This window comes from Pavona decussata, unplaced genomic scaffold, assembly GCF_977016875.1.
Source record: "Pavona decussata unplaced genomic scaffold, jaPavDecu1.1 SCAFFOLD_114, whole genome shotgun sequence".
Classification (NCBI taxonomy): domain Eukaryota; kingdom Metazoa; phylum Cnidaria; class Anthozoa; order Scleractinia; family Agariciidae; genus Pavona; species Pavona decussata.
This window is the reverse complement of record NW_028145528.1, coordinates 357982-381926: the sequence shown is the minus strand read 5'-3', so window position 1 is coordinate 381926 and position 23945 is coordinate 357982. Positions and strand designations below refer to the sequence as shown.

General features: G+C 38.1%; 2 protein-coding genes across 4 annotated transcripts in view; one reads left to right on the top strand and one right to left on the bottom strand.

Moving 5' to 3' along the window:
• Nucleotides 1-23945, bottom strand: part of LOC146469997 (uncharacterized) — a 92604-nt gene that overhangs the window by 38285 nt on the left and 30374 nt on the right. The window lies entirely within an intron of this gene.
• LOC146470000 (uncharacterized) lies at nt 197-23369 on the top strand. Of its 2 annotated transcripts, none has more exons than XM_085122122.1 (3): nt 197-293; nt 21009-21124; nt 22249-23369. In XM_085122122.1, exons 1-3 carry the CDS (start codon nt 211-213, stop codon nt 22443-22445), a joined length of 396 nt encoding a protein of 131 aa, XP_084978248.1. In that variant the 5' UTR covers nt 197-210; the 3' UTR covers nt 22446-23369. The 2 variants fall into 2 exon arrangements, with proteins under 2 accessions (XP_084978248.1, XP_084978249.1); XM_085122123.1 differs by lacking the exon at nt 22249-23369 and adding an exon at nt 21565-21719.

Genomic DNA, 23945 nt, shown 5'->3' with positions numbered 1-23945 from the left:
TTGACTTTATTTTGTCCCTTCTGGCTTTTTGTTTGACAATGTTATGTCGCAATTCATGATCAAATAACAGGACAGACGCATGAAAAACCGAAGTCATTTCTTAAAACACCACACAAGTGAATATTGCTTTTCGCGCACGCTGATTGGTTAGCTCGGGGGTGATTAGCTAAGTACTATTCAACTCCGAGCAGCCAAAAAGAAACATGCAAGATGGCTTCCGGTTTCGCTACGGTCACTCAACAGCTAGTTTGCCCTCCAAAATTGTGTCAGGCCAGCATTTCACCAGCTTTAAGGTAAAGGGCAATATATTTGGTGCCTTTAATCTATGTGAAACCAAAGCTTCGTCAGTTTCCCTAAGTCCAAAATCTTCCAATATGTCACAAAACGTCGACCATGTGTTTCAAACTAAATACAAGTCTGGGCGCGAGCCCAAAAACAATTAATTCAAAATGGCGCTGAAATAATACACGACAGCCAGCCAAACAAGCCAAACCTACCCTTTGGTTACACAGAAAAACCGACCATATATATTTCGTTAAAGATGTCCGTAATGTTGCCTAGCAACAGTGAAAAACAAAGTATGACTGACCTGAGACTGTCTTGCGTTGTCTGGAGCAAAATTTGCATACATCGGGAAAGTTTGCGTGCCGGATCTAATTTCAACTGCAATGTTCATCAATATTCACTGGATACAGAACTATCTCTCCAGAATCTTTTCCCTTTCTTCCTGAAATCTTTTTTGTGAAAGATTGCATTGAAGAAATTACACCTTTTGTGACCGCGGTAAAATAATTTTCCGTGGGAAATAAATTCATCGAACACGACAGCGCTGCACGCCCGTTGTACATTTTGTCGCGTCAGAAACAGATTTTCAACCGCTAACTAGCCTGTGGAACTACGAAAACACCATGCTTATCAAAATAGTTGCTATGTTCAGAAACCTTTTAATCTCCTCATTTGATGCTACAATTTGAGTAAAGAGGGTTTTCCACCGAGCTTCGCGAGGTTTTGCGAGTCACGTATTTCTAATATTATTTTAAAAGGATTAGAACCACTGACATGCAGTTTCGGAAATAGTTAGTTCTCTTACCTTTGCTACACAGGAAGTAATGCAAAATCCCGAAAACACAACCACAAATTACTGCCATGGCTTGTTGATAAAAAAAACTAATCTCTTAAAACTTAACGATATTATACAACGCTCACCCTAACAACAACAACAAATGTCAGTAAGACTTTCAAGAAGGCGATTTTTATATTCTTTTGCCAAGTAGACCAAAAAGCAATTAAATTAAAACACAATCCCAGCTTAATTTGTTATGACTATTACAAGCCAGTTCAGAACATAATATTTACATAACATTCAGAATATTAATAAACTGCTCTTTGTCGGCACTAATTGTCTCGTCAAAAGAGAGAAGAAAATGTGGCCAAATATTTAAATGTGAAGTTCATGCAGGCATCCCGTGAGAAGTAAATATTATTTTTGACACTGGCTTTATTGTTCTCGAATCTATTTACAATTTTTCCTCCATACGTCACCATAAATATGTCATAGTAACGTGCAAAAGCCAAGTAGAGAACCACTTTTTCTTTGAAATGCCGAGCTAATCGACATTTAAGGGTTTTTGTGTCGCACGTTACCGAAACGCACCTTTTTCAGACTGGATTAAACGGCCAAAGCCCGGAAAAACTTTTGAGTCAAAACACAGTTGTTTGCATCATATTTTGACAGCTGTTTTTTTAAGTTTTTCTCAGTAGTCAGCAACTGAACAATAAAAGCCATTTTTAGAGCCAATGTCGGAAAATATCGAGAATCTCAAATCAGTTCTAAAAATTCAAATTTTGGCTGATACCACCCAAACATCCCTGTGGGTGAACTATTTCAAGAAATGATATTAAGAAATCCCCAAGCGCTTTACATTTTGAGAATTTTAGAAAAGTTCGAAAATTCGCTAAAAATACAGTTTTTTGTTCCGGAAATGGGTGCAAATTTCAACAATTTTCATCGACACAGCACAAGCGCGCAAGAGCTCCTATTGACCTGATATTACTCATGTATTTAGCAGACATGCAAAGCTTTAAGACCTCATAAAAAGGTTTTGCAAAATAACTATTGTAATATAGTTTCTGGCTTTTATTGTGTGCACCCTGATTGTGTGTTGTTTTGGCAGTCAAAATAACGCCCAACTTCAACCGTCAAAAGTCGATCCTGGTATGTCACAGATTGGAAAAAATACTATACTGAACAAAAGAACTGTTATTTTATTAATTATACCTGAAGTTTCAGCTCTGCAAATTAAAATGCTTGCGAGTAATAAAATTTTAACTTAAGCCCCCAAGTCGCCGTGCGCGACAAGAACGTGGAATGTAAACAAAGGAAAACATATGCAAATCGAGGAGAAAATCACACGGAAGTTATAACTAGTCCATCAAAGCGCAAAGAATTGATGGAAATTATGTTATCTAAACAAGTATTGCTACCTGGGAAGCCAATAAGGCGCACTTGTTCGTCGAATAATCTTAAACAAGGCAATATCCTAAAACAAAGTTATAAAAAAACAGCGATTGGCTTTGCACGGTCACGAAATCTGGTCGGGTGAATTCCCAGTTCTAAAGTAACAGGCGTTCGGTCTATCAATCATTTCAACTTCAAAACCTCATCGGCAAACTATGTTTATTTTTTTATATTATTAGCTTCGCCAACAGATAATAAATTTACTTAGATAAAAATGAACTATGAAATGAAAGTCAAAATTATCGTAAATGACCTCTCAACAAAATGGAATGACAGCGGCTATGAAGACCAGAAACAAAACGGACCGTAATAATTGTATCTCAAATAAAATAAACAATAATTGTTTGTGCTCAAAGCCAAAAAGCATCAAGATGTAAGTATATCAAAGCAAACATTTACAATAATGATGAACACACCTTCCAGGCAGGGTCTTCTACAGACGTCCATCTCCTCCAAGCTTTGAGATAAGCTTACTCTTACAAAAGAATTGGTTTTCGATGTTCGTCCAGGATTTTTAGAAACTAATACCCTACACCCAGTCACAGTCTTAGCAAGTTTTCATCATCTTTCTCGTGATGTAAGGCGTCTGTAGCTTACCTGAGTAAAATGAATTAAAAACTAACGAGTAACTGAAATTGAACATATCAGGCCGTACAAAGGTTTCGGCGCCAAATGTTGGTTCTTTAATTTGGTGTCAAGTTACATGTATGGTCAGTGATTTGAATAAATTACCCTGCAGCCCCACCTAATTCCGTACAGTATTTCGAAATCCAAACAAACTACATTGCATAAGCGACACATGGTATAATCTACAGCGTTTATAACGCTCTGTGTGGAAAAAAAAAATATTGTGCAGTTTTTCGACTCTTGTTGATGGAAATTCTAAGTGCGATGTTAGCCAGGAATATCCTGGTCAATACGAATGTATACCTCTTCTTAAACGTGAACGAGACATCTGGAAATGTATGGCCTTAGTGAAGATCCATCGTTGGAAAGTGATTCAGAAATGAAACTGCTACTAGCTGGTGCAGGTAAACGACATTTGGTTTAATTTTTACTTTGTTTTTAATCTTGTTGCGTGATTATTGCGTGACAGTACTATAACGAAAGGTTTTTTTTATCAGGATTTTTTTTGCCGGATGTGTCTCATGAACTCATAACTTTATGTCTCCGTCATCGGGTGGAATATGGTATAAGATGGAGAACAGGGAAAACTATGTGTTTGGTTCCAAGTCCAAAGATTGCACATAAGCCAGCAAAAGTGAAAGGAACACGCAGAATAAACAGTCGAATATCTTCACTTATTTTGAAGGAAACAGGCCAGCTAATTGCTGTTGGATCGCGTAAGTAATTTTTACGTAATGTCTTGTTATCTTTACTGAAGTTCTCATGAGAGATCGATAGAACGGCTCTGGTAGTGTGTCTGGATGTAATCACAACGGCATCACCAATCAGCGACACAGCGAAGATCCAAAATGTCAGTAAACTCAACAACTTTGAGTTTACAGAAGGTGGTATCAAAGCATGGAGGGCATATGACATTTGCAGAGGAAAAGAAATCAAGGCCGATACCTTGACAAAACGTAACGTTCAGTCTTTTTTGTTGTTGTTGTTTGCATTTGGGACCCTCGACTATTTTAAATTTTCATTAAAAAAATCAAGCGGAAAGATCAACTCAAAACTAATAAGAGCAACAGAAAAAATAATAACAAAATTTAGCAATATACAAAGCTCTTTTAAAACTAGAACATAATACAGTCGAACCTGTATATAACGGCCACCCTCGGGACTTGAGGAACTGGCCGCTTAATACAGGTGGCCGCTTAATACAGGATCACTAAAAATACTCACTGGGCGTTGTCTAATGTCAATTTTAATGGTGCATCATACAAAAACATTTCATGCGAGGAAACAATAGGACAATCAACACTCTTTCAAGAGATCAATACTTTAAACAAAGTTCAGTGCCAGCTTGTAACTTAATGGTATAATATACGTAACATTGTGTAAAAGCACTGTGCAATAAATTGTCCTCTACTCTTGTACGGTGTACAGTACTGTACTTCTAACTCACTTACCTACGTGACTTGCAGTTCACAACAAAATATTTCATTCCGTCATTTCATAGTTGTTACGAACGAAGTGGAGTTATAACGGTAATGTTACTGATTAAAAGTAACACAATTTATAGTTAAATTCGTCAAGTTAAGATAGGAATAGGGTAAGAATTACAGCTACTTAAACAAGTGGGACACGTGCCTTTTGCGCCTCGGAATTTGAAACTTTTGTTGTAGAGGAAGTCGTTGACTGTCGGCACTGCCAGCGACAATTCCTGTTATCCATGGTACTGTGCATATGGCTTAGTTTTCATTCAAGGGTGGCCGCTTAATACAGGTAAAAATAACAAAGAAAGACAAACATGGGACTGCTACAGGGTGGCCGCGGCCGCTTAATAGAGGTGGCCGCCTAATACAGGTAACAAATACAGCGTTTGTATGCGCCAAAAATCGGGACTTTAACAACTGGCCGCTTAATAGAGGGTGGCCGCTTAATACAGGGCCGTTATATACAGGTTCGACCGTACACTGAATGTATTCGTTTACCCATCGTTTTGACACTTATAAATTTGCCTAATTACAGAATCCGAAAACAGGTGGTTAGAATCTGCATTTTCTCCGGGGTAATTCAAGTCTCTCGGCCATAAAGACAAAAAGCATGTTAACGACGACGAGTCTCCCAGAACAGAAGAGAGTTCCAGTGACATTTAGGAGAGTTAGACCAAGCATGGTGTATACACTTGCCTAGAGAGTGGATGTACAAGGGTTTTCCAGAGATATTCGGCATTGACGAAACATCTATCCTCTGAGAAATGCATACGGTCCCTGGAAAAACACACTCTTATGGATCTTGCCAAGCTTGGCTATCAGCAGGTTTTAGAAGAGGGCGTCGGTGTTGTACCAACCTTAAGAACCAGCGGTGTTGCAAGCAAACAATCCAGGGGACGTTTAACAGAGGGATGGGGGTTGCGACCAGCTAAGAAGGCGTATCGTTTTAGTGAAAATCAGAAGGCCTACCTCACTGATAAATTCAACATTGGTCAGTCCACTAGACGGAAAGTCGACGCAAGTCTTGTAGCACGTGATATGAGAAGTGCCCATAGTTCGAATGGCGAACGGCTTTTTAAATCAACTGAGTTTCTGACCTCTCAGCAGATATCTTCATATTTCTCCCGCATTTCTGCAACAACTCCCCAGCAGACCCATGAAGTCGACCTTGCAGCTATTGAAGAAGAAATAAACTTTTCTACGGCCAGAGACGAAGTGATGGCGACTGTCACCCTCCAGCATCCAATAATGTTTGACCAATACAACATCTATGCCATGGCAGAAAAAGACACATTGAGGGGTTGAAGGTTTCGTTGCTTCAGGTGATTGCCAAGGCCTCAATCTCGACATCCCTAATCTACCAATTCGCCGCAAAGCTCCATACCTGAAGTTGCTTAAAGAAGCCATTAGTGATTGCAGTTACCAAAGCCAAGAAATTGACTACTGAAGAGGTGACTCTAGCAAGTCCTGTTCCTTAACATCGAGAAGGAGACCTCCTTTCAGTTTTTTACTTCCACCAATCCGTCTGTCATTTCTTTAACTAATATTTAATGTAAGTAAAGAAAAATAAGTGGAGATCTAAGCCTCAGTTTTCGCCGTTCTCTCGTGTTCGATCTTGTCCTTCCCCGAGAAGGGGAGGAGCGCGGGCTCATTTCCTAAACAGCTTCTGGTAATTGAGCCTACGAAAATCTCAAATACTTCAGTTGTAAGGGACGGACCATAACGAAAGTTATGGGGGGTGGGGAATTTAAGAGCGGCATAAATGTTTTCGCTAACATTTCCCCTATAGGCCAATGCGGGAGTATTTTTAAGGCTACTCGGCGTGCATGAATTTTTTTTTCATAAGATTTTCCCTTGGCGAAAATATTTTTATTTTTTACTTCGTCCCCACCCCAGAACCTTTCTAATCGTCTGTCCCTAAAGCCGGGGGATATTTCCCTATAAAACTTGCGCAGCGCGTGGCAGAAAATTTACAAAACACTGGAAGAGGTACTCTACATGTGCCCTCTTCAAGTGGTGTCCAACAGAAATGAGGAAACAAATGACAAGCATTTCTCATTTTTTAACGGATCAATGGACTTAAAGTCATTGAAAGGTACCGCCAGAGCTCGCATGACTCTTGGAGTCTCTTCTTCTTACTTCCCTTTCTGTCTCTTTAACTCCAGGGATTAGAAGAAGAATGACCCTGGAAAGGGGCTTGAGGGCTCCGGCATGGGTGCGATTGGCACCCCTATTCATTTCTGGAGAGAAGTAGTATTTTGCTTATGAAGATATAAACGGAGATGGCGTAGGTGCACTAGGAGATTCTTTTAGTTCTGATTGCACAGTCCTCCTTTATTTAGTCCCCTTTATTTTACTACCCTAAAAGAAATAACTAAAGAATATGTTATATTTCATTTTCACAATACTATGTACAGCAACACGTGACTTGAAAAACGTGACAGGTAACACAACACCAAAACAAACAAGATGAAGTGGCTTCTTCGTTTTCTGTGTTTATGCGAGGATTATTTACTACCTATCTATAAATAGTTCTAATGAAAAAATAAGTTAGTCTTTTTTTATGAAATGTTTAAACAAGACGGAGGGTTTTACTCTAGTGAGAACTGTGCAAACTTGGAACACGGAACACGACACAAGGTCAGTGAGTAAACAATCCTAAAATGTATATAATTAGAAATTTGCGATGCGGGAAATCTAATCCCCAAGTGAGTATTATACTTTTCTAAAATTATTATAGACTCTGATTTATTTTGTTGTATCTTGTTACTTTTTGGGTTTAATATGGCGTAGTATAACCAAGGGACGGACCATTTAAAACGGAATCGTCAATGGCCCTTAATGGCCTCTGTCATTTCTTTATATTTCTAAAAATAAACTTACATTTTATGGTTCATTTCTATCATACCTCAAAATATCTACTTTTACTGACATTGTTTGTTTGCTCCATGGTCCATTTTGAAAGCTTCTTTGAGAGCGTTTGGACTTAAAATGATTGATTTTATTTTACCTCGGAACCATCCGCGCGAGTTCATCCGACCCGATTTCATGACCCTTTGCCCTCTAGCCCTAAAATACCTTTTTTATTATTATTGGACGGATAATTTCGCCTTATCAGTCTCTCAGATAGCAATACCTGTTGAGATAACAGAATTCCCACCAATTCTTTGCGCTTTGATGGGCTAGTTATAACTTCCGTGTGATTTTCTCCTTGATTTGCATATGTTTTCCTTTGTTTACATTCCACGTTCTTGTCGCGCACGGCGACTTGGGGGCTCAAGTTAAAATTTTATTACTCGCAAGCATTTTAATTTGCAGAGCTGAAACTTCAGGTAAAATTAATAAAATAACAGTTCTTTTGTTCAGTATAGTATTTTTTCCAATCTGTGACATACCAGGATCGACTTTTGACGGTTGAAGTTGGGCGTTATTTTGACTGCCAAAGCAACACACAATCAGGGTGCACACAATAAAAGCCAGAAACTATATTACAATAGTTATTTTGCAAAACCTTTTTATGAGGTCTTAAAGCTTTGCATGTCTGCTAAATACATGAGTAATATCAAGTCAATAGGAGCTCTTGCGCGCTTGTGCTGTGTCGATGAAAATTGTTGAAATTTGCACCCATTTCCCGAATAAAAAACTGTATTTTTAGCGAATTTTCGAACTTTTCTAAAATTCTCAAAATGTAAAGCGCTTGGGGATTTCTTAATATCATTTCTTGAAAAAGTTCACCCACAGGGATGTTTGGGTGGTATCAGCCAAAATTTGAATTTTTAGAACTGATTTGAGATTCTCGATATTTTCCGACATTGGCTCTAAGAGTGGTTGCCTGTAATGATCGAGAATTCGCCTTCAACGACCAATTTGGCGAATCACTCATATTCGGTCCAAAAATACTCTTCGGTGAACTATTTTCAAAAATCATATTTAAAAGTTCCAGCGACCTTTTAATTTTGAGCGAATCCCAGAAATTTGAAAATGCGGTCAAAGTGCGGTTTTTCGGCCGACTGAAGGTTCAAAATAAGGTGCGCGAACGAAGCACTGCCAAATGCTTAAAATAACGTCAGTTGAAGTCAAACTTTACACAAACTATGAACAACTATTCTTGTTTATTTTTCCACTACTAAACAGTTTCAAATCTATTCGTTTTGTGAGTCTAGCAGGCACTTTAAAACCACCTTTGTAGAGCGCTTAAAATGGCGGCGAAATATAGGTAATATTTAACGGCACAAAAGTGTTCCTGGTACCTCAGTTTTCGATAATTTTACTTTACAGCCTTACCATATAGTTATTAAACATTCACCATGCCAAGGTTCAAGCTCGGACTCGCAACGCTTCCCTCTGAGAAAATCGGAGAACTTTTTGCAATGTGTTCGGCTCAAATAACACAAGATTTATCGACAAAATGGAAGCTAATTAATTGCCATTAGGCCTATTTCCAAAAATAAACTTCAGTCTTTTTAATTTGTCACTCGACGTTAAAAAACTTTCCTCATCGTGTAAAATAAACATACCTTAAGGTTTTTTGTTATCCTGGAAAAGCAAATTGGAGCTGGATATCCCGCCATGTTTACCACGGTTAGTTATTCACCTTGTAAACTGTTGTCGACAAATAATGCTTACATTTGGGCTTACATTTCAAAAGAAACAAATGCTGTAAATTGCTAGGGGTTTTAATTAAAGTCTTAGAGAAACATCTTAATTCGTTAAGGACACGAAATAAACTAAGCTTACATATTAAGCCATACAGTGTATTTTACATGGTTCGTACAACTTCTGACAAACAAAATTCAAGGACTTTTCAAGGACAAAAACTAGTTTTCAAGGACCAACGTTTATTCAATATAACGACCTTTTTCGTACCCTTTTTTCACACCAAAAACACTCAATTCATTGACAACCCAATCCGGTCTTTAAATAGTTCAGCCTTGGTTGATGACCTTTGTCCCGGTAAGGCCATCTTGTAAAATGACCAATCACTGTCTATTTTACTTGCACTTACGTCTGAGTTAAAGAAATAAATTTTGAATAACAGATACAGGAATACAATATTGTTCAACAAAAAAAAAATGATACCAAATGTTTCAGCAGCCTTTTAGAGCTTCTAATTTTCCATTTAGTTTGTCCTCAACTTCTTGCAGTTGAAGAGTCTTATCTTTGGCTGCCTTTCTGAGAGCATTGGACTTAGTGACAAGAGTCAGCTTCCCAGTTTCTTCAGCTTTGACACTCAAATCAAATCAAATCAATGTCCACAGAATCTCAGTAGAGAGCACGTCATTTTTTCCCACAAAATTCGCCAATGTGCCACGTCCTTGATATCCGTCAGTACGCTTGACTGTTGACTGACCATCCGGTGCTGGTGGTGGTAGGGGAACAGAAAATTCATCGTTATTCGCTTCTGCACAACTAGGACCAGATTCCGACCTTTGATCACAACTTGAACTACGTTCTTTATGTAAAAATGTGGTCGTCAGCACAGACTGAGTGGAAGTTGAAGTTGCACCAGCGTTCCTTTTGTGTTTGTCGACTTTCATGTTTGACTTCAAGGCGCTTTCTCCCATGCTTTCTATGTCTATCACTTTGTTACAAACGCAACACATGGCCTTGTGTTTGTCGCCTTTGAATTCTTTCACCCAGCTTAACTTTGCATCACTTAACCATTTACGATTAAATACACATTTGCCCATCACTCATTTAAATTGCAAATGAAAGGAAAGTCAACAATAGCTCGCTTGCAAAACGCAACACACCACAAAGCCCCCGAAACCAAACGCATGCAGTGGACAACCCCACATTAAAGGCCTGGTGGGACGTGCATGAAATTGAGGCAAAGATCAATTTTCACTTCATGTACACTCAAATGTGTTATACGGACCATTTGTCACATTGTCAGTGGTGCATGTATAATTAATGTAATGTGAGAAGCAGATATTCTTTTTGACACTGGCTTTTTTGTTCTCGAATCAATACGTCATAGTAACGTGCAAAAGTCAAGTAGAGAACCACTTTTTTTTTTGAAATGCCGAGCTTATCGACACTTAAGGATTTTTGTGTCGCACGATACCGAAAACGCATGTTTTTCAGACCGGATTAAAACGGCCTGAGCCCGTTAAAAATTTTGAGTCAGAACACAGTTGTGTACATCATATTTTGACAGCTGTTATTTTAGCTTTTTCTTTATAGTCGACAACTGAACAATAAAAGCCATTTAATAGTATTTTTTTTACAACAACTGCAGATATTCTAGCGCGCTTATTGGCTAATTTTCATTGGAAGTTCACATGAATTTATAGTTTATGGGATATTGACGCAACGAACGCGAATGGGAATTCGAAAACAACCAAATGACAATCTGTCACTTTTCAATCAATAGAAAGTCTCCTTTTCCCATTGACCAATAAAAGAGTGAGACAAGTTTTCGATTTTGGTCGTGTCAGTTTTTATAAATAATAAAATTTAAGTTTCTCGCACTTTTATCGCGCGTTTTGACTTCATTTTGTCCCTTCTGGCTTTTTGTTATACGCCTCGTGGATCTATCCGCAGCCACTTTGACAATGTTATGTCGCAATTCATGATCAAATAACAGGACAGACGCATGAAAAACTGAACTCATTTGTTAAATACCATCACAGGCAGCCCAAGTTCGCGTCACTAGACGAGAGAGCGTGTGATAATTAATAACCAGTGAGGCGATGACCTTTGAGTGCAAGCGGTATTGGGTTACAGACAGCCGTTGCGAAATTTGAACGCATTATAAGACTTTTTATGGGAAATAAAATACCGATGATTTTTACGCTTAAAAAAACGCTAAATTTAACTTTCATTCAATAAAAACAATGAAACTGACTCACCTCTGGTGTATCCTTGTGATTTTTGTAGCCTATTTCACCGTTTCGAGCGTTCTCTGAAATCACTGTCATTCGATCCCTTCATAAGACGGAGTCAAGGCAGCACACTAAGATTTCGACCGTAAGCTCGCATAGTCCGCCAAGAGGCGGTTTGTGCCTCGAAAATCCATCCCAGCCGCAATTTTTTCACGCAAAGCTAAAGCCTCATCATTCGCAAACACCGGTGAATGTTTCGTCGTCAAAAATGCCCACTCACTTGGCTGGAAATGAGCATTTTCTGCTTCTGATTCCACGATAGCGACGTTTCTCCAACAGCTGATGATTTTGAAAATGGTCACGGAGCTTGGGTCCGAGGTCAAATTAACTCCACCCGATGGGGTACAGTCATTATGTACGACACTTACCCCATCCCCACAGCTATGCCATTGGTCGCTTGTGACAATGGAGCGGTCCGAGATGCCGCTGTGGGGATGGGGTAAGTGCTGTACATGAAATGACTGTACCCCATCGCGTGGAGTTAATTTGACCATGGACCCAAGCTCCGTGACCATTTTCAAAATCATCAACTGTTGGAGAAACGTCGCTATCTTGGAATCGGAAGCAGAAAATGCTCATTTCCAGCCAAGTGAGTGGGCATTTTTGACGACGAAACATTTACCGAGGTTTTTGAATGATTGGGCTTAAGCTTTGCGTGAAAAACTCGCGGCTGGAATGGATTTTCGAGGCGCAAACCGCCTCTGAGTGGACTACGTGAGCTTACGGTCGAAATCTTAGTGTGCTGCCTTGACTCCTTCTTATGAAGGGAATGACAGTGATTTCAAAGAATGCCCGAAACGGCAAAATAAACCCCAAAACGCACAAGAATACACCAGAGGTGAGTCAGTTTTATTCATTTTATTGAATGAAAGTTAAATTTAGCGTTTTTTTAAGCGTCAGAATCGTCGATATTTTATTTCCCATAGAAAGTCTTACAATGCGTTCAAATTCTCAACGGCTGCCCGTAACCCAATACCGCTTTGCACTCAAAGGTCATCGTCTCACTAGTTATTAATTATCACACGCTCTATAGTGACGCCGCGAACTTGGCAGTCTTATTCGTTTTATTGAATGAAAGTTAAATTTAGCGTTTTTTAAACTTCATAATCGACTGTTTAAATTCTCAATTGCTGCTTGCACTCAAAGGTCGTCATGCCCACTAGTAATTAATTATTACACGCTCTCTAGTGACGCGAGCTTGGGTTGCCTGTGATACCACACACAAGTGAATAGTGCTTTTCGCGCGCGCTGATTGGTTAGCTCGGAGGTGATTAGCTTAGTACTATTCACCTCCGAGCAGCCAAAGAGAAACATGCAAGATGACTTCCGGTCTCGCCACGGTCACTCAAGAGGAAATTATTTCGATAAACGAGGCGGCTGTTACCAAAAACGCAGAAATGACAACAAAGTTTGATTTGACGGCATTAAATGGTAAGTTATTTAATCTTTCCAACCTCATATTTGCCCCAGAAAGTTTTCTATCTGTTTCCAAAGCCCAAAATTCTTAAAGTCTCTTAGCTCTGAAATTCAAAATGCAACAAGCATGTCTCTTCTAAACTGAAAAGCATTTCTCCTGATGTAAACCTAACGTTAACCTTTAATTTTTTGGTTTGTTTTTCACTTTTTCGATTTTCACTTCTTCTAAGCCTAGTTATGCTTTAAACATATGGGTGATTAAAATTAATGTCTTGGCTCTGTTCTATTTCTACTCTGCCATTGATTCTGTCATTATTCTACTGTTAATTTGTTTCTATATACAATAGAGGAAGCCCATTATTTAAAAACCTTATGTTTTCTCATAGGCTTCCTCGCCACTTTTATTTTATTATTTTTACACTGACTTGTTATTTCTTTTTTTTTTCTTTTTTTTTTTCTCTGCAGAAATACGCTCGTAGCACCTCTTATCTTCTAAGGCGAAAAATAAAAGTTACCGTAAGCTGTCGAGTACTATAAGAGTAAAAGATGAAACATCTAATGTTTTGTAGCATTGTTTCAAGACGAGAAAAAATAATAATAATTGAAGAAATGACACTCAGGCAGTTAAACAAGTGCCTCCAGAAGCTCTTCCTATCCGCAGGAAAGCGAGACGAGAATTTTTGTAGTAAGAAATGCATGACTTACCACGAATGAGCATCGCACGGCGAGATTTTCACCAGTTTAATTTCCGACCATGTGTCGGTATAATCATTGTCAGATATAAAGTAACTTTTTGGTCGGGTAGTTATTCAGCTTGTGTGCTACATACTAAAACAATAATTCACCTCAGTGTCGGTGAAAGTAGTGAATATTTAACTTGCGGCATCCATCGCTGTTACATACATACATATTTTATTGGTTCGTCCCCACGGGGCTTTTCAGAGTCAAGTTAACATTACATAACTAAGTAAAAGACAACGATAAAAGAAGATAAAGCTAATGGATTAACTAAAACAGCTTCACCTCTCCCTCGATGAATGATTGTTAACTATTAATCTTTGAGGTCTTAATTGCACTTGATAACACACGAGTGTGCTTCCCCATCTAATTCCTATTGAAGTCATCATGGTATATTTCTAAACATACGTAACGCACGGCCGTGCGTCCATACGATGACGTGTGTAAATCAGACAAACTCGGTTTTCCGTCGCTAAGTTTTAGTTTTATACGAACTAGTTTAAGGAAGTTAATTTTCATTGACAATTTCAGACGAGACATTCTCGTTCAGACCATACCATTGTGGCTTGTTTGTAACCAGCCAATAAGGACCTTTGTTTTTCTGTACAGCACGTTGAGAGAGTTGCAAACAATCCTAAATAAAACCTGTTTTCCGCGCACTACTTTGTTTGTCACTATGTTGTAAAAAAATTGGTTCATGCCTTTTTAGCTGTGTGTGATCCAGTTATGGACGCCGGCACTTGGGGAGTTTGGGGAGCACTCAGGAAGCTAGAGATTGCACCTCGATTAATTCTTTACGCTTCTCTCGTGCTTTCTAAACTTCTCACGTGCATCCATTTAACAATGATAACATAGCGAGTGTGCTTGTTAATCCTTGTCTAATTTATATTAGGGTCATCATGGTAAATTTCTCAACATACGCACGGCGGTGCGTCTATTACTTAGTTGACGCGTGTAAATCAGACAAACACCGCTTTCCGTCGCGTAGTTTTTACAAAGTTTCCCCAGAAATGGACGAAAATAGTGAAGAACTACACGATTTTTTTTATGGAATCGACTCTTCTCCAACTGTACCGTGCACAATGAAACATCGTGGTGAATCGAAACCTACTTTTACTTGAACCTTCGAGTACTTAAGAGTTATTGTCTGAGAAAACCAGGCAGGTGGTCAAAAATCGGGGTCGGCCAAATCATTCCATACTAATATCATATATAGGTTAGGTGGCCTTATGGATAAATATACTAAAGTTTGCTCTTCAAGTGTTTTGGTATAGGAGATATGAGATCGACTCTCCATCATCCCCGCAGGTCCTAGTTTTTCTGGTAAATTTGACCCAAATTTGACAGCCAGCAAAAAATGTACAATTTAGCGAACGAAGTTCGTGTTTTGTACCTGATATAAATGGGCATAGAACTTCTTGTAAAAAGCTAGAGATATGCGAAATAAACAAAAGTCACTCTACAGCATTTAGTTTTGGAATACCTATAATTCGTTTCTGCAAATGAGCAAGAAATTAGCCATTTTCGACTTCACGCAGAACACACAACTAAAACTTCAGCAAAAACTGGATGCCAAAACCAAACACTCTTACCTTCCATCTATTAAAATCAGCAATAATCTTTTTGGGCCATTCAAACAGCAAGATGCTACATCACCTCCATTTCTCCTACTACTCGATGTCATGTAAAGCACGACACGACGCAATCAATGTGCTGTTTAAGCCGCTCCTGGATTTCGCATTGGGTTTGTCTCAAGTTAAAAATATTCAGTTGATCAAATTAGTTCCACAAAAAATTCAAATCGCCTCTCTTGCGAATTTAACGGAAAGAAAATTAAGAAAACGCGAAAATAAACAAAACGACGCCATGTTGAATTTGTTCACTCGGGATAGACTGGGAACTAGTTGATTGGTTGTAAGGGAGCCAGGCTGGCCATGGATGATTGTTCCACGCTGTTTTTCATAAGTAAGCTTTTTGATTTAAGGAAGGCTGGCAGTTAGGCTCATGCCGTAAGTGGCAAGGAATAACAAACTATTGGGAAATAAAGATACCAACGAGAGTTACAACCATTTCCTTGCTTATTAAATGGCCTACATGTTGTTATGCTTGCTGGGCAGGGAAAATCGTTTTGAAATTTAATTTGCATTTTGTGGGCTTTTATTGGGCGAAGTTTCTGGGTCAAGCTGTCCTGTACTGTCAAAGACAGGATTACAACGAATCAAATAAGAGCCAAAAACACAAGAGTAATTTGGAGAAACAATACCGTAGCCCAGTTGGAAGTCTTGTTTGCAGATTCACTTGCAGAAACTTTATTTTGTTTCAATACAAAGGGAAAAAATCCGAAAAAATAACGTCATATTATTTTATATCGTAAGAAACTATACACGTACGAAAGTTTTATATGACAATTTTGTTCTTACCATATTTACATTTATTACGTGACATATGGTCTTCGCTCCAGTCTCTTGCGACAGTATTTACATTGCAGTCAGAAGCGTAATGTACGACGCACAATGAGCTGCTCATTTTCAACTGTTGACAGTCCAACACGGTCCAACACCATACGTCAAATGAGCTTTATGCTATTCCTCTAAAACCACGCAGAAAGGATTTAACAGATTATCTAACTAATCTGGGTGTCAGTGCATCGACGTCGAGGCTTAGGGACACGGATTATTCTCAATCGCGCCTGATTGCATTCTCTATCAGAGGAAGACAGGGAAATGTCCAAAGCACAAATACGAATTAACAACACATTACCAGAAGTTAAAATCCAGTTGTTCTCACCCATCTCACAGAGGTGAAGCGAAAATAATAAAAAATCCTCGTCGGGTAAACAAACAGGTGTCGGAAGAAATATACCAGGAGTTTCAAGTTTCAGTTCCAATAGGATCCGGTATGTACAATAAGCCAATATTTAAATAATTTTCTCGCAATTTACCTATTTTTGGTAATTAATTTACTCTTTATATGTTACCTAAAGATATTTTCACCTTATGTGTAGTTTCTCATCAGTTCGGAAATCTCTGCTAATTTATCAGATGCGTTGTTTTGTTACAATGTAACAAACATCTCATTCAATTGAAATCAACATTTCAAATGTTGTTTCAGCCCTGTGTAACACTTGTCGAAAAGGCCATTCAAGCAGATTTAAAGTGGAGGATGCTACCTCAAAATTTGAGGACAAGCTTAAGGTGAATGTTTTGAATTAATAGTAAGATTACTGTTCCCTTGGACCGATATATAACTTCTTTATTTATTCGACCCGGAGACAATTTTGTGATGATCACAGTAGAGTTGAAGAGTCGGGCGTTGCAGATTCTACGTTAATGTAATGTTATTTGTTTATTCTCTGATTAGCGTTCTTGACGGTCCGGCAGCTCCTGCTTCCCACCTATCATTTTATCAAGGTATCAAAGCGGAAATAATACAGCCAAAACTAATTTTTTGTTAATTTGTTGTGTAAGTTTTCAACAGCAGCTTTTATAACCAAAAAGCGCATACTCCTAAGGGCCTTCTGGTTTACATGACAAGCCGGAATGATAAGTCCAACGCTTTTATTAAAAGGAAATGACGTATTTAGTGAGGGCTCCTAGGTAAATATTTCACTACACGACATGTGTTCATTGACAGACCAACGGAACTGAGCAAAGTTCAAAATAAGTAAACAAAAGATCGGAAGCAAAAACAAATATACCTTGGAAAAGGCAGTTATCTATAGGAAAAAGGAAATTCCAACCCAAAGGGGATCTGCAAGGAAAATTCTTTTTTCTAAATATCAAGCGCACATTTTCCGTCAGCTATCTTTAGTTTTACGCAGTTTATTTTAAAGGTAGAACAATTCCATGACACTGTTTCTACTTATTTCACACATCCAGGCTGATTGCTTTGCGGTAAAGGTAGAGATCATATTTCAGCTTTCCTCAGTGATTCAGAGGGGAGCGTGTCGAGTACAGAGATTAACCTAGGAGAGTCAATTTGTTGAGTAATAACTGTGATCAGTTTGCTTATACATTGTACAGAGATTTGTTTTACTAGTGTTATGTAGTACAAGTGTCAAATAACTGTACTTCTTTCGAAGTTACTAAACGGAAACCTTCTTATAAAGGCATTGCAATTTTTGTTATTAAATTCATCAATTCCAGTTGTTCATACTTTAGCGTGTTTTATCGAATTGTGAAGAACGCGGGAGTTGGATACCTCTGATTTCTTGACGGTGAAAATGAACATCAAAAGCCGCACGCTCAAAAAAAATCCAATAAAGTTTTTTTTTCACGCTATTGCGCGGTTCTGCTGGTTCTATTTTGAGCATGATTCGTTCATGTCATTATTTTTTCAGATCTTGAGATGTTTATTGCGACAGGCAGACGTTTCTAGCAACAATGCGCCGGCGATAGGTCCTTCCCTGTCCCCTCCCTACCCAAAGTAAAAATAAGTAGGTCCCAGTCCCTTGAGAGCAATCCAACTCAAGATGGCGTCGTTCTGTTTAGTTCGTATTTCTTTTTAAATTTTCCTTCTGTTAAATTGGCCAGAGAGGGGTTCTGATTTTTTTGGGACCACTTTAGTCAACTGCATATATTTAACCGTGGAGAAATCCAATGTGGAATCCAGGAGCGGCTTAATCGGCACATTGCTTGCGTCGTGTCGTGCTGTACATGACAACGAGTGGTAGGAGTAATGGAGGTGGTGAAGCATCTTGCTGTTTGAATGGCCCAAAAAGATTATTGCTGATTGTGATAGAGGGAAGGTAAGAGTGTTTGGTTTTAGCATCCGATTGTTGCTGAATAGTTAGTTGTGTGTTCTGTGTGAGTTCGAAAATGGCCAATTTCTTGCTCATTTGCAGATGCGAAATATAGGTATTCCAAAACTAAATGTTGTGGAGTGACTTTTGCTTATTTCGCATATCTCTGGCTTTTTACAAAAAGTTCTATAACCATTTACATCAGGTACAAAACACGAACTTCGTTCGCTAAATTTTACAGTTTTTGCTGGCTGTCAAATTTGGGTCGAATTTACCAGAAAAAACAAGGACCTGCGGGGGTGATGGAGAGTGGATCTCATATCTCCTATACCAAAACACTTGAAGAGCAAACTTTAGTATATTTATCCATAAGTCCGCCTAACCTATCTATGATGTTAGTATGGAATAATTTGGCCGACCCCCATCTTTCAGCTTTTTCAGATTTTGCCCGGTTTTCTCACACAATGACTCTTAAACATTTTGTGGACTTGGAAACTCGTTTATCTATATTTTCATTTTATTTTCAAAGAGGCAAATTTTCATTGAAAATTTCAGATGATACGTTCTCGTGCAGACCTTAGCATTGCGGCATGTTTGTAACCAGCCAATAAGAACTTCTCTTTTTCTCTACGGTGCATTGAGAACATTCTGTAGTCAATAATTAACCGGGGAAAAGGATCTATAGCTAAGCATTCCGCAACAGCTAGTTTGCCATTCGAAATTGTGTCAGACCCGCATTTCATCAGCGTTAAGGTAAAGGGCAATACATTTGGTGCCTTTAATCTATGTGAAACCGAAGCTTCGTCAGTTTCTTGAAGCACAAAATCTTCCAACATGTCACAAAACGTCGGCCATGTATTTTAAACTAAGTACTGGTCTGTGCACGCGCCCAAAAATAATTGATTCAAAATGGCGCCAAAATGGTACACGACAGCCAGCCAAACGAGCCAAATCTACCCTTTGGTAACACAGAAAAATGACCAAATCACAAGCTAGATATCCAACAGATTAGGATGCGTTCTCCTAACGTCGAACGCCAAAAGTACCAGCTCACATATTTCATATTTCTTAGATCAAAATATTGATTCTGTACTAAACGTACCACAGGGTATTTGTTTTGATTTGATTTTGTTAATGCATGTCTTACTAGTTTTAATATTTAGTGCAAAATCCCGCAGTATGTAATTTTCCAGTAAAGTCAAACAGTCCAACATGATACAGGATTTACCTTGATTAGAGTGCCTCAGTGCAGACAATAGCTCTTTAATATGAACAGCATTTCTAATTATTTGATGCAATAACAATCTCAACTTCATATATCAAAGAATTTTAACTCATTCGAACAAAAATGCGCTCATTTTTAAATTCGAATCAAGAGAAACTAGTCATTTGTACTTTAAGTACCCAGAAGGTGACCTTACTAAAAAACAAAACAAAAAAAACAAAACAAAACAACACAAAAACAAACAAAAATTAAGCTCGCGTTACCTTTTTCGGAACGATCAAAGCGAGAAGTAATGAGTTCTCTTACCTTTGTTGCTTATAAGCCAAGACAAAATCCAACAAGCAAAACCAGCAATAATTTTCATAGTTCAACAAGCAAAATGTTCAAGTAAACAAGATCAGCCAAGAATTTTCCTGGCAAGATTTCCGAACTGGCCTATACATTAATACCTATGTATACATTTTGCAGTGACTCAAGCTCTATTCACGCTTGCCGTTTTCAAGATATGGTTAGTATCACAGTGGTGCATGTATAATTAATGTATGGAGCTGTGTGGAAATCTTTCCGAAATTAAATGTGAGCTGCAGTTGTATTTGTTCTGGATATTATAAAAAGACGAAGAAAATTTCTTTATTTACATAAATATATATTATAATATAGAGTGCATCATTGATCCAAGCTGTAATGATAAGTGTGTAGCATATAGCTTTGTTGAAAACTGCAGGCAACCCTTACTTTGCGGCTATAAAGCAAACATTCCTTTCTGTTTTGACTATTGATTTTGTCAGTTCTTCCGTCATTTTCCCCAAATTAAACTTGCATCGCATGGTAATTTGCTTAACTCAAAATCGTAAAAAGGAAAAATATTTTCTAGACATCATTTTAAACTATTTCTTGTTTATAAAATATCGGAGCCCGGTTTAAGATTCAGTTCCATCGCGATCGCATCAAAATTGTCTTTTTTTAAATTTTAAACTGATGGTGAAGGCATTGTAGAATTTTCCCATCGCATCAAAATGCACTTTTTTAAAAAAAAAATAAAAATAAAATTGATGCTGGGGGCATAATAAAATTTTTCGCATCGCATCAAAACACACTTTTTAAGAGGAGATTTAAATCACAGTTCTAAAGCTCAGGAAAAAAATGTGACAGAATAAAGTTAATTAACTAGATGTTGGTAGCTATCTTTTATGTCTTTCTGATTGCAATTGTTCGTCAAAACAAAAGACGCTATTAATTTTAATCCCAACTCGTCATTGAAGCTGTAATCATCATCCCCGCAGAATGGAAAGTTTTGCACATGCAATTTTTTCTTGTGCTTTCTTTACTTTACTGCCCTGTTAGGTTTTAGTGATACCGAATGTTCTTTTTTTCTGAGGTTTTCAGTTTTCAGTTGCACAGCTCACACGTACTTCAGCAGTAAAATGGTTGAGAAAAGATTGCAGTTAGCCTATACACTCTGGATTATATCTGTTGTCATGGGATGTGAAAACGGTACGTGCTAAATTACTTTGTTTTAACTTGATGCATCCAACAGCGTTTTTTAATTAAAGAAGGGCCCTTCAGAGCAGATAATGAAGATAAGTTTTTCGCGAGGAACAACATTAGGGTTTATCCTGTCGATTAATGTGATCATAATAGAAAGTGTAGTTTTCTAAATGATCACTTTTCTTAGTTGACTTCAAAATGATGGCAGTTTAAAAAAAGATCAACTACTCTCTTTGGTAATATTTCCAGCTGAGGCAAAAGTGAATTTTCCTTTCCAAGGGCATGATACGCATCACCGTTTTCTTCGATCCAAAAGTAACAACAAAAGATATCATCAAAACGTATCGCCAGGGTATTCTGAGGTAAACATTTTCTGTAACTGGTTTTCTAGATTCGGAACTGAAAGAATTGCATTTTGTTTCCCTCTTTCTTGTTTTATTTTCCAGTGATACCGTGGAACAAGTTTCTTGAAGCCTTAGATCTATATTACAACAAATTGACCTATGACCTTCTTTGTAATAACGTTTCTCAACTTTTGCTGTAATCGATTTTATTAAATATCTTTTCCGGTGTTCGTACATACGTACATAATATTTAATTCGAGTATTATAAAACATCACGACACGTTCCATCCATTGAAATTTCAATTCCTCTCATCAGGCATGAATTTGCAAACTGCTTCCCTTGCTTTTGCATATTGTTTATCGCATAACCGTATTCAATATTTCGTTTGCGACCTCGACTGAATTTTTTGGAGAAGTTATCCGCAATAAACCAGTTTTACGATGACTTTATTTACTACAACTACCAGAATCCTTCAATTTGTTAGTTGTGTCTTTTTCTGGATATCGTACAGCAATTTTACGGTCTTGCACTACTCAAACGTGCCCTACATGGACTATTCTTACTAATGTTTTTAGTTGTATTTGATGCCTAACTTAATTTACCAAAATTGAAGACTTTTTTCTCAAAATAGGTAAATGTACATGCAATCATGATTTTCCCTGTTACAACTAATTATCTATTTCCCTGCGAGCTCTGCTTTAAGGAAAGCACCTCTATAAATTTTAATTTGTTTGTTATCCTTTTTGTTGTTGTTGTTATTGCTTTACGACATGCTGCATACACAGCTTGTGTTTCTTCTCCCTGCCGTGAAACCCTGAACGGAGTGAAAGGAGCCTTTAGTAAATCATCCTTCTCCTCACATACTGCCTGCGAAAACTATCGACGATGGAATATCAACACTCCCCGTGGGACGTATGTGAAATTGGCTTTCGACAGTCTTCATGTAAGCGCGACATGGTTTGTCTCAAAGACAGTTTCATGACCTTGCGTGACGGTCTGGACTGCTCAAGTAGCATACTCGCCCGTGATTGTGACAAACACGCCGATTTTCAGTTGCCATTAAATTCCAGTGGCAATACCATGTCTGCAGAGATTTTTGGTCAGTGGAAAGGAGCTGGCTTTAGTTCCCGTTACCAAGCTTTTGACTTGAGCAATGGTGATAAGAACACAGTGCAATATAATACTTTATTTATCTTAAATAGCTATTATCTACGAGAGACCAGCTAGCATGATCAAAATAAAGAACAATAGGCCATTTTCATGATGGCGTCATTTTACTACAACTACCAGAATTCATTTCGATTTCCTTTTCAAATTCAGATTTTGTAATCCCAGTGGACAGCAAAGAACAATAGCTCTAATTAGCATGAGAAAACAAAAACCAGAAGGATTCTGGTAGTTGTAGTAAAATGACGCCATGGTGAAAATGTCCTATTAAAACGGTTTTCCACACCCGTGAAATCATTGGCCAAGAAAGGATAGATCACTGCAGTCTTCTGTAAGTAAGCGCTAGCTTTTAAAAAGTTCCTATTGATACGACAAAAACCTGAACTTGCTCGAAACAAAAAAGCATGAAGGTGTAATCGGGGAAAGAAGTTCAAATTCACCCGTGGGGCGAAAGGGAAAAATGTTTTGCGGTTTGACGTGAAAATTGCATAATATCCTGTACAATTGCCTATCCCTTCGTACGTGGAACAATAGCAAATGAACAACAATTATTTGAAAAAGTTTCTATTTGTTCATATTTATTTATTTTTTTTTTGTATATTTTATATCATCACTCCAGTTGCTCCCTGGTTTGTCAGGACAGCACATTCAAAACAAGCAAAACTCGTTGGCCAGGAATCACCCTTGTGGTGTCAGGCACGAGGTGCCCCAGCGCCGATAATTACTTGGTCAAAAGATAGTAACGTTTTGCAAAACAGCACAAGTGTGATTTACAATTTGACATCTGACGAAAAACGTGGACGCTACGCTTGTGTCGCAAGTAACTCGTTCGGTTCAGTCACCATGAACATATCAACTGATGGACAATGTAAGTAATGGAGATATATTTTTTAGTCAGTTACACAGGCATAGGTCTTTTTCCTTGTAATTATCGGATGTAGACGAGAGCCATATAGTTCTTAATGGAGAGTGCTACTATGATGTACTGCTAGTCAACAACAATGCTACCTACCGTACTGATACCCCTTGATGAAGGCTTTGATTAGTCAAAACTAGCAAACCGATGGCAACTGTCTATCTACAGTTGATATTTTACTTCTATTTGTCTGTTTTATTTTCCAATTGGATTAGATTTTTTCTTCTTAGCTCACTATCCGATTTGTTATTTTCAGATTGTTCCAAAGAGTGTAATTGTTCTTTTGCCAAGGCAGCTCCATTCTGGATTCGTGTCAATTGCAGTAGTAGGAATTTTTCAACAATTCCACAAGACCTATCACGAGACACAAAATACCTGTGAGTATACATTATGCAGGAA

Excerpts from the sequence above, each read along its gene's own strand:
- LOC146470000 (XM_085122122.1), top strand. The coding sequence starts at position 211 with ATGGCTTCCGGTTTCGCTACGGTCACTCAACAGCTAGTTTGCCCTCCA. Across the intron at positions 294-21,008 it reads AGCATTTCACCAGCTTTAAG|GTTTTCAGTTTTCAGTTGCA; the intron begins GTAAAGGGCAAT and ends TTTTTTTCTGAG. Across the intron at positions 21,125-22,248 it reads TGTCATGGGATGTGAAAACG|CTTGTGTTTCTTCTCCCTGC; the intron begins GTACGTGCTAAA and ends CTGCATACACAG.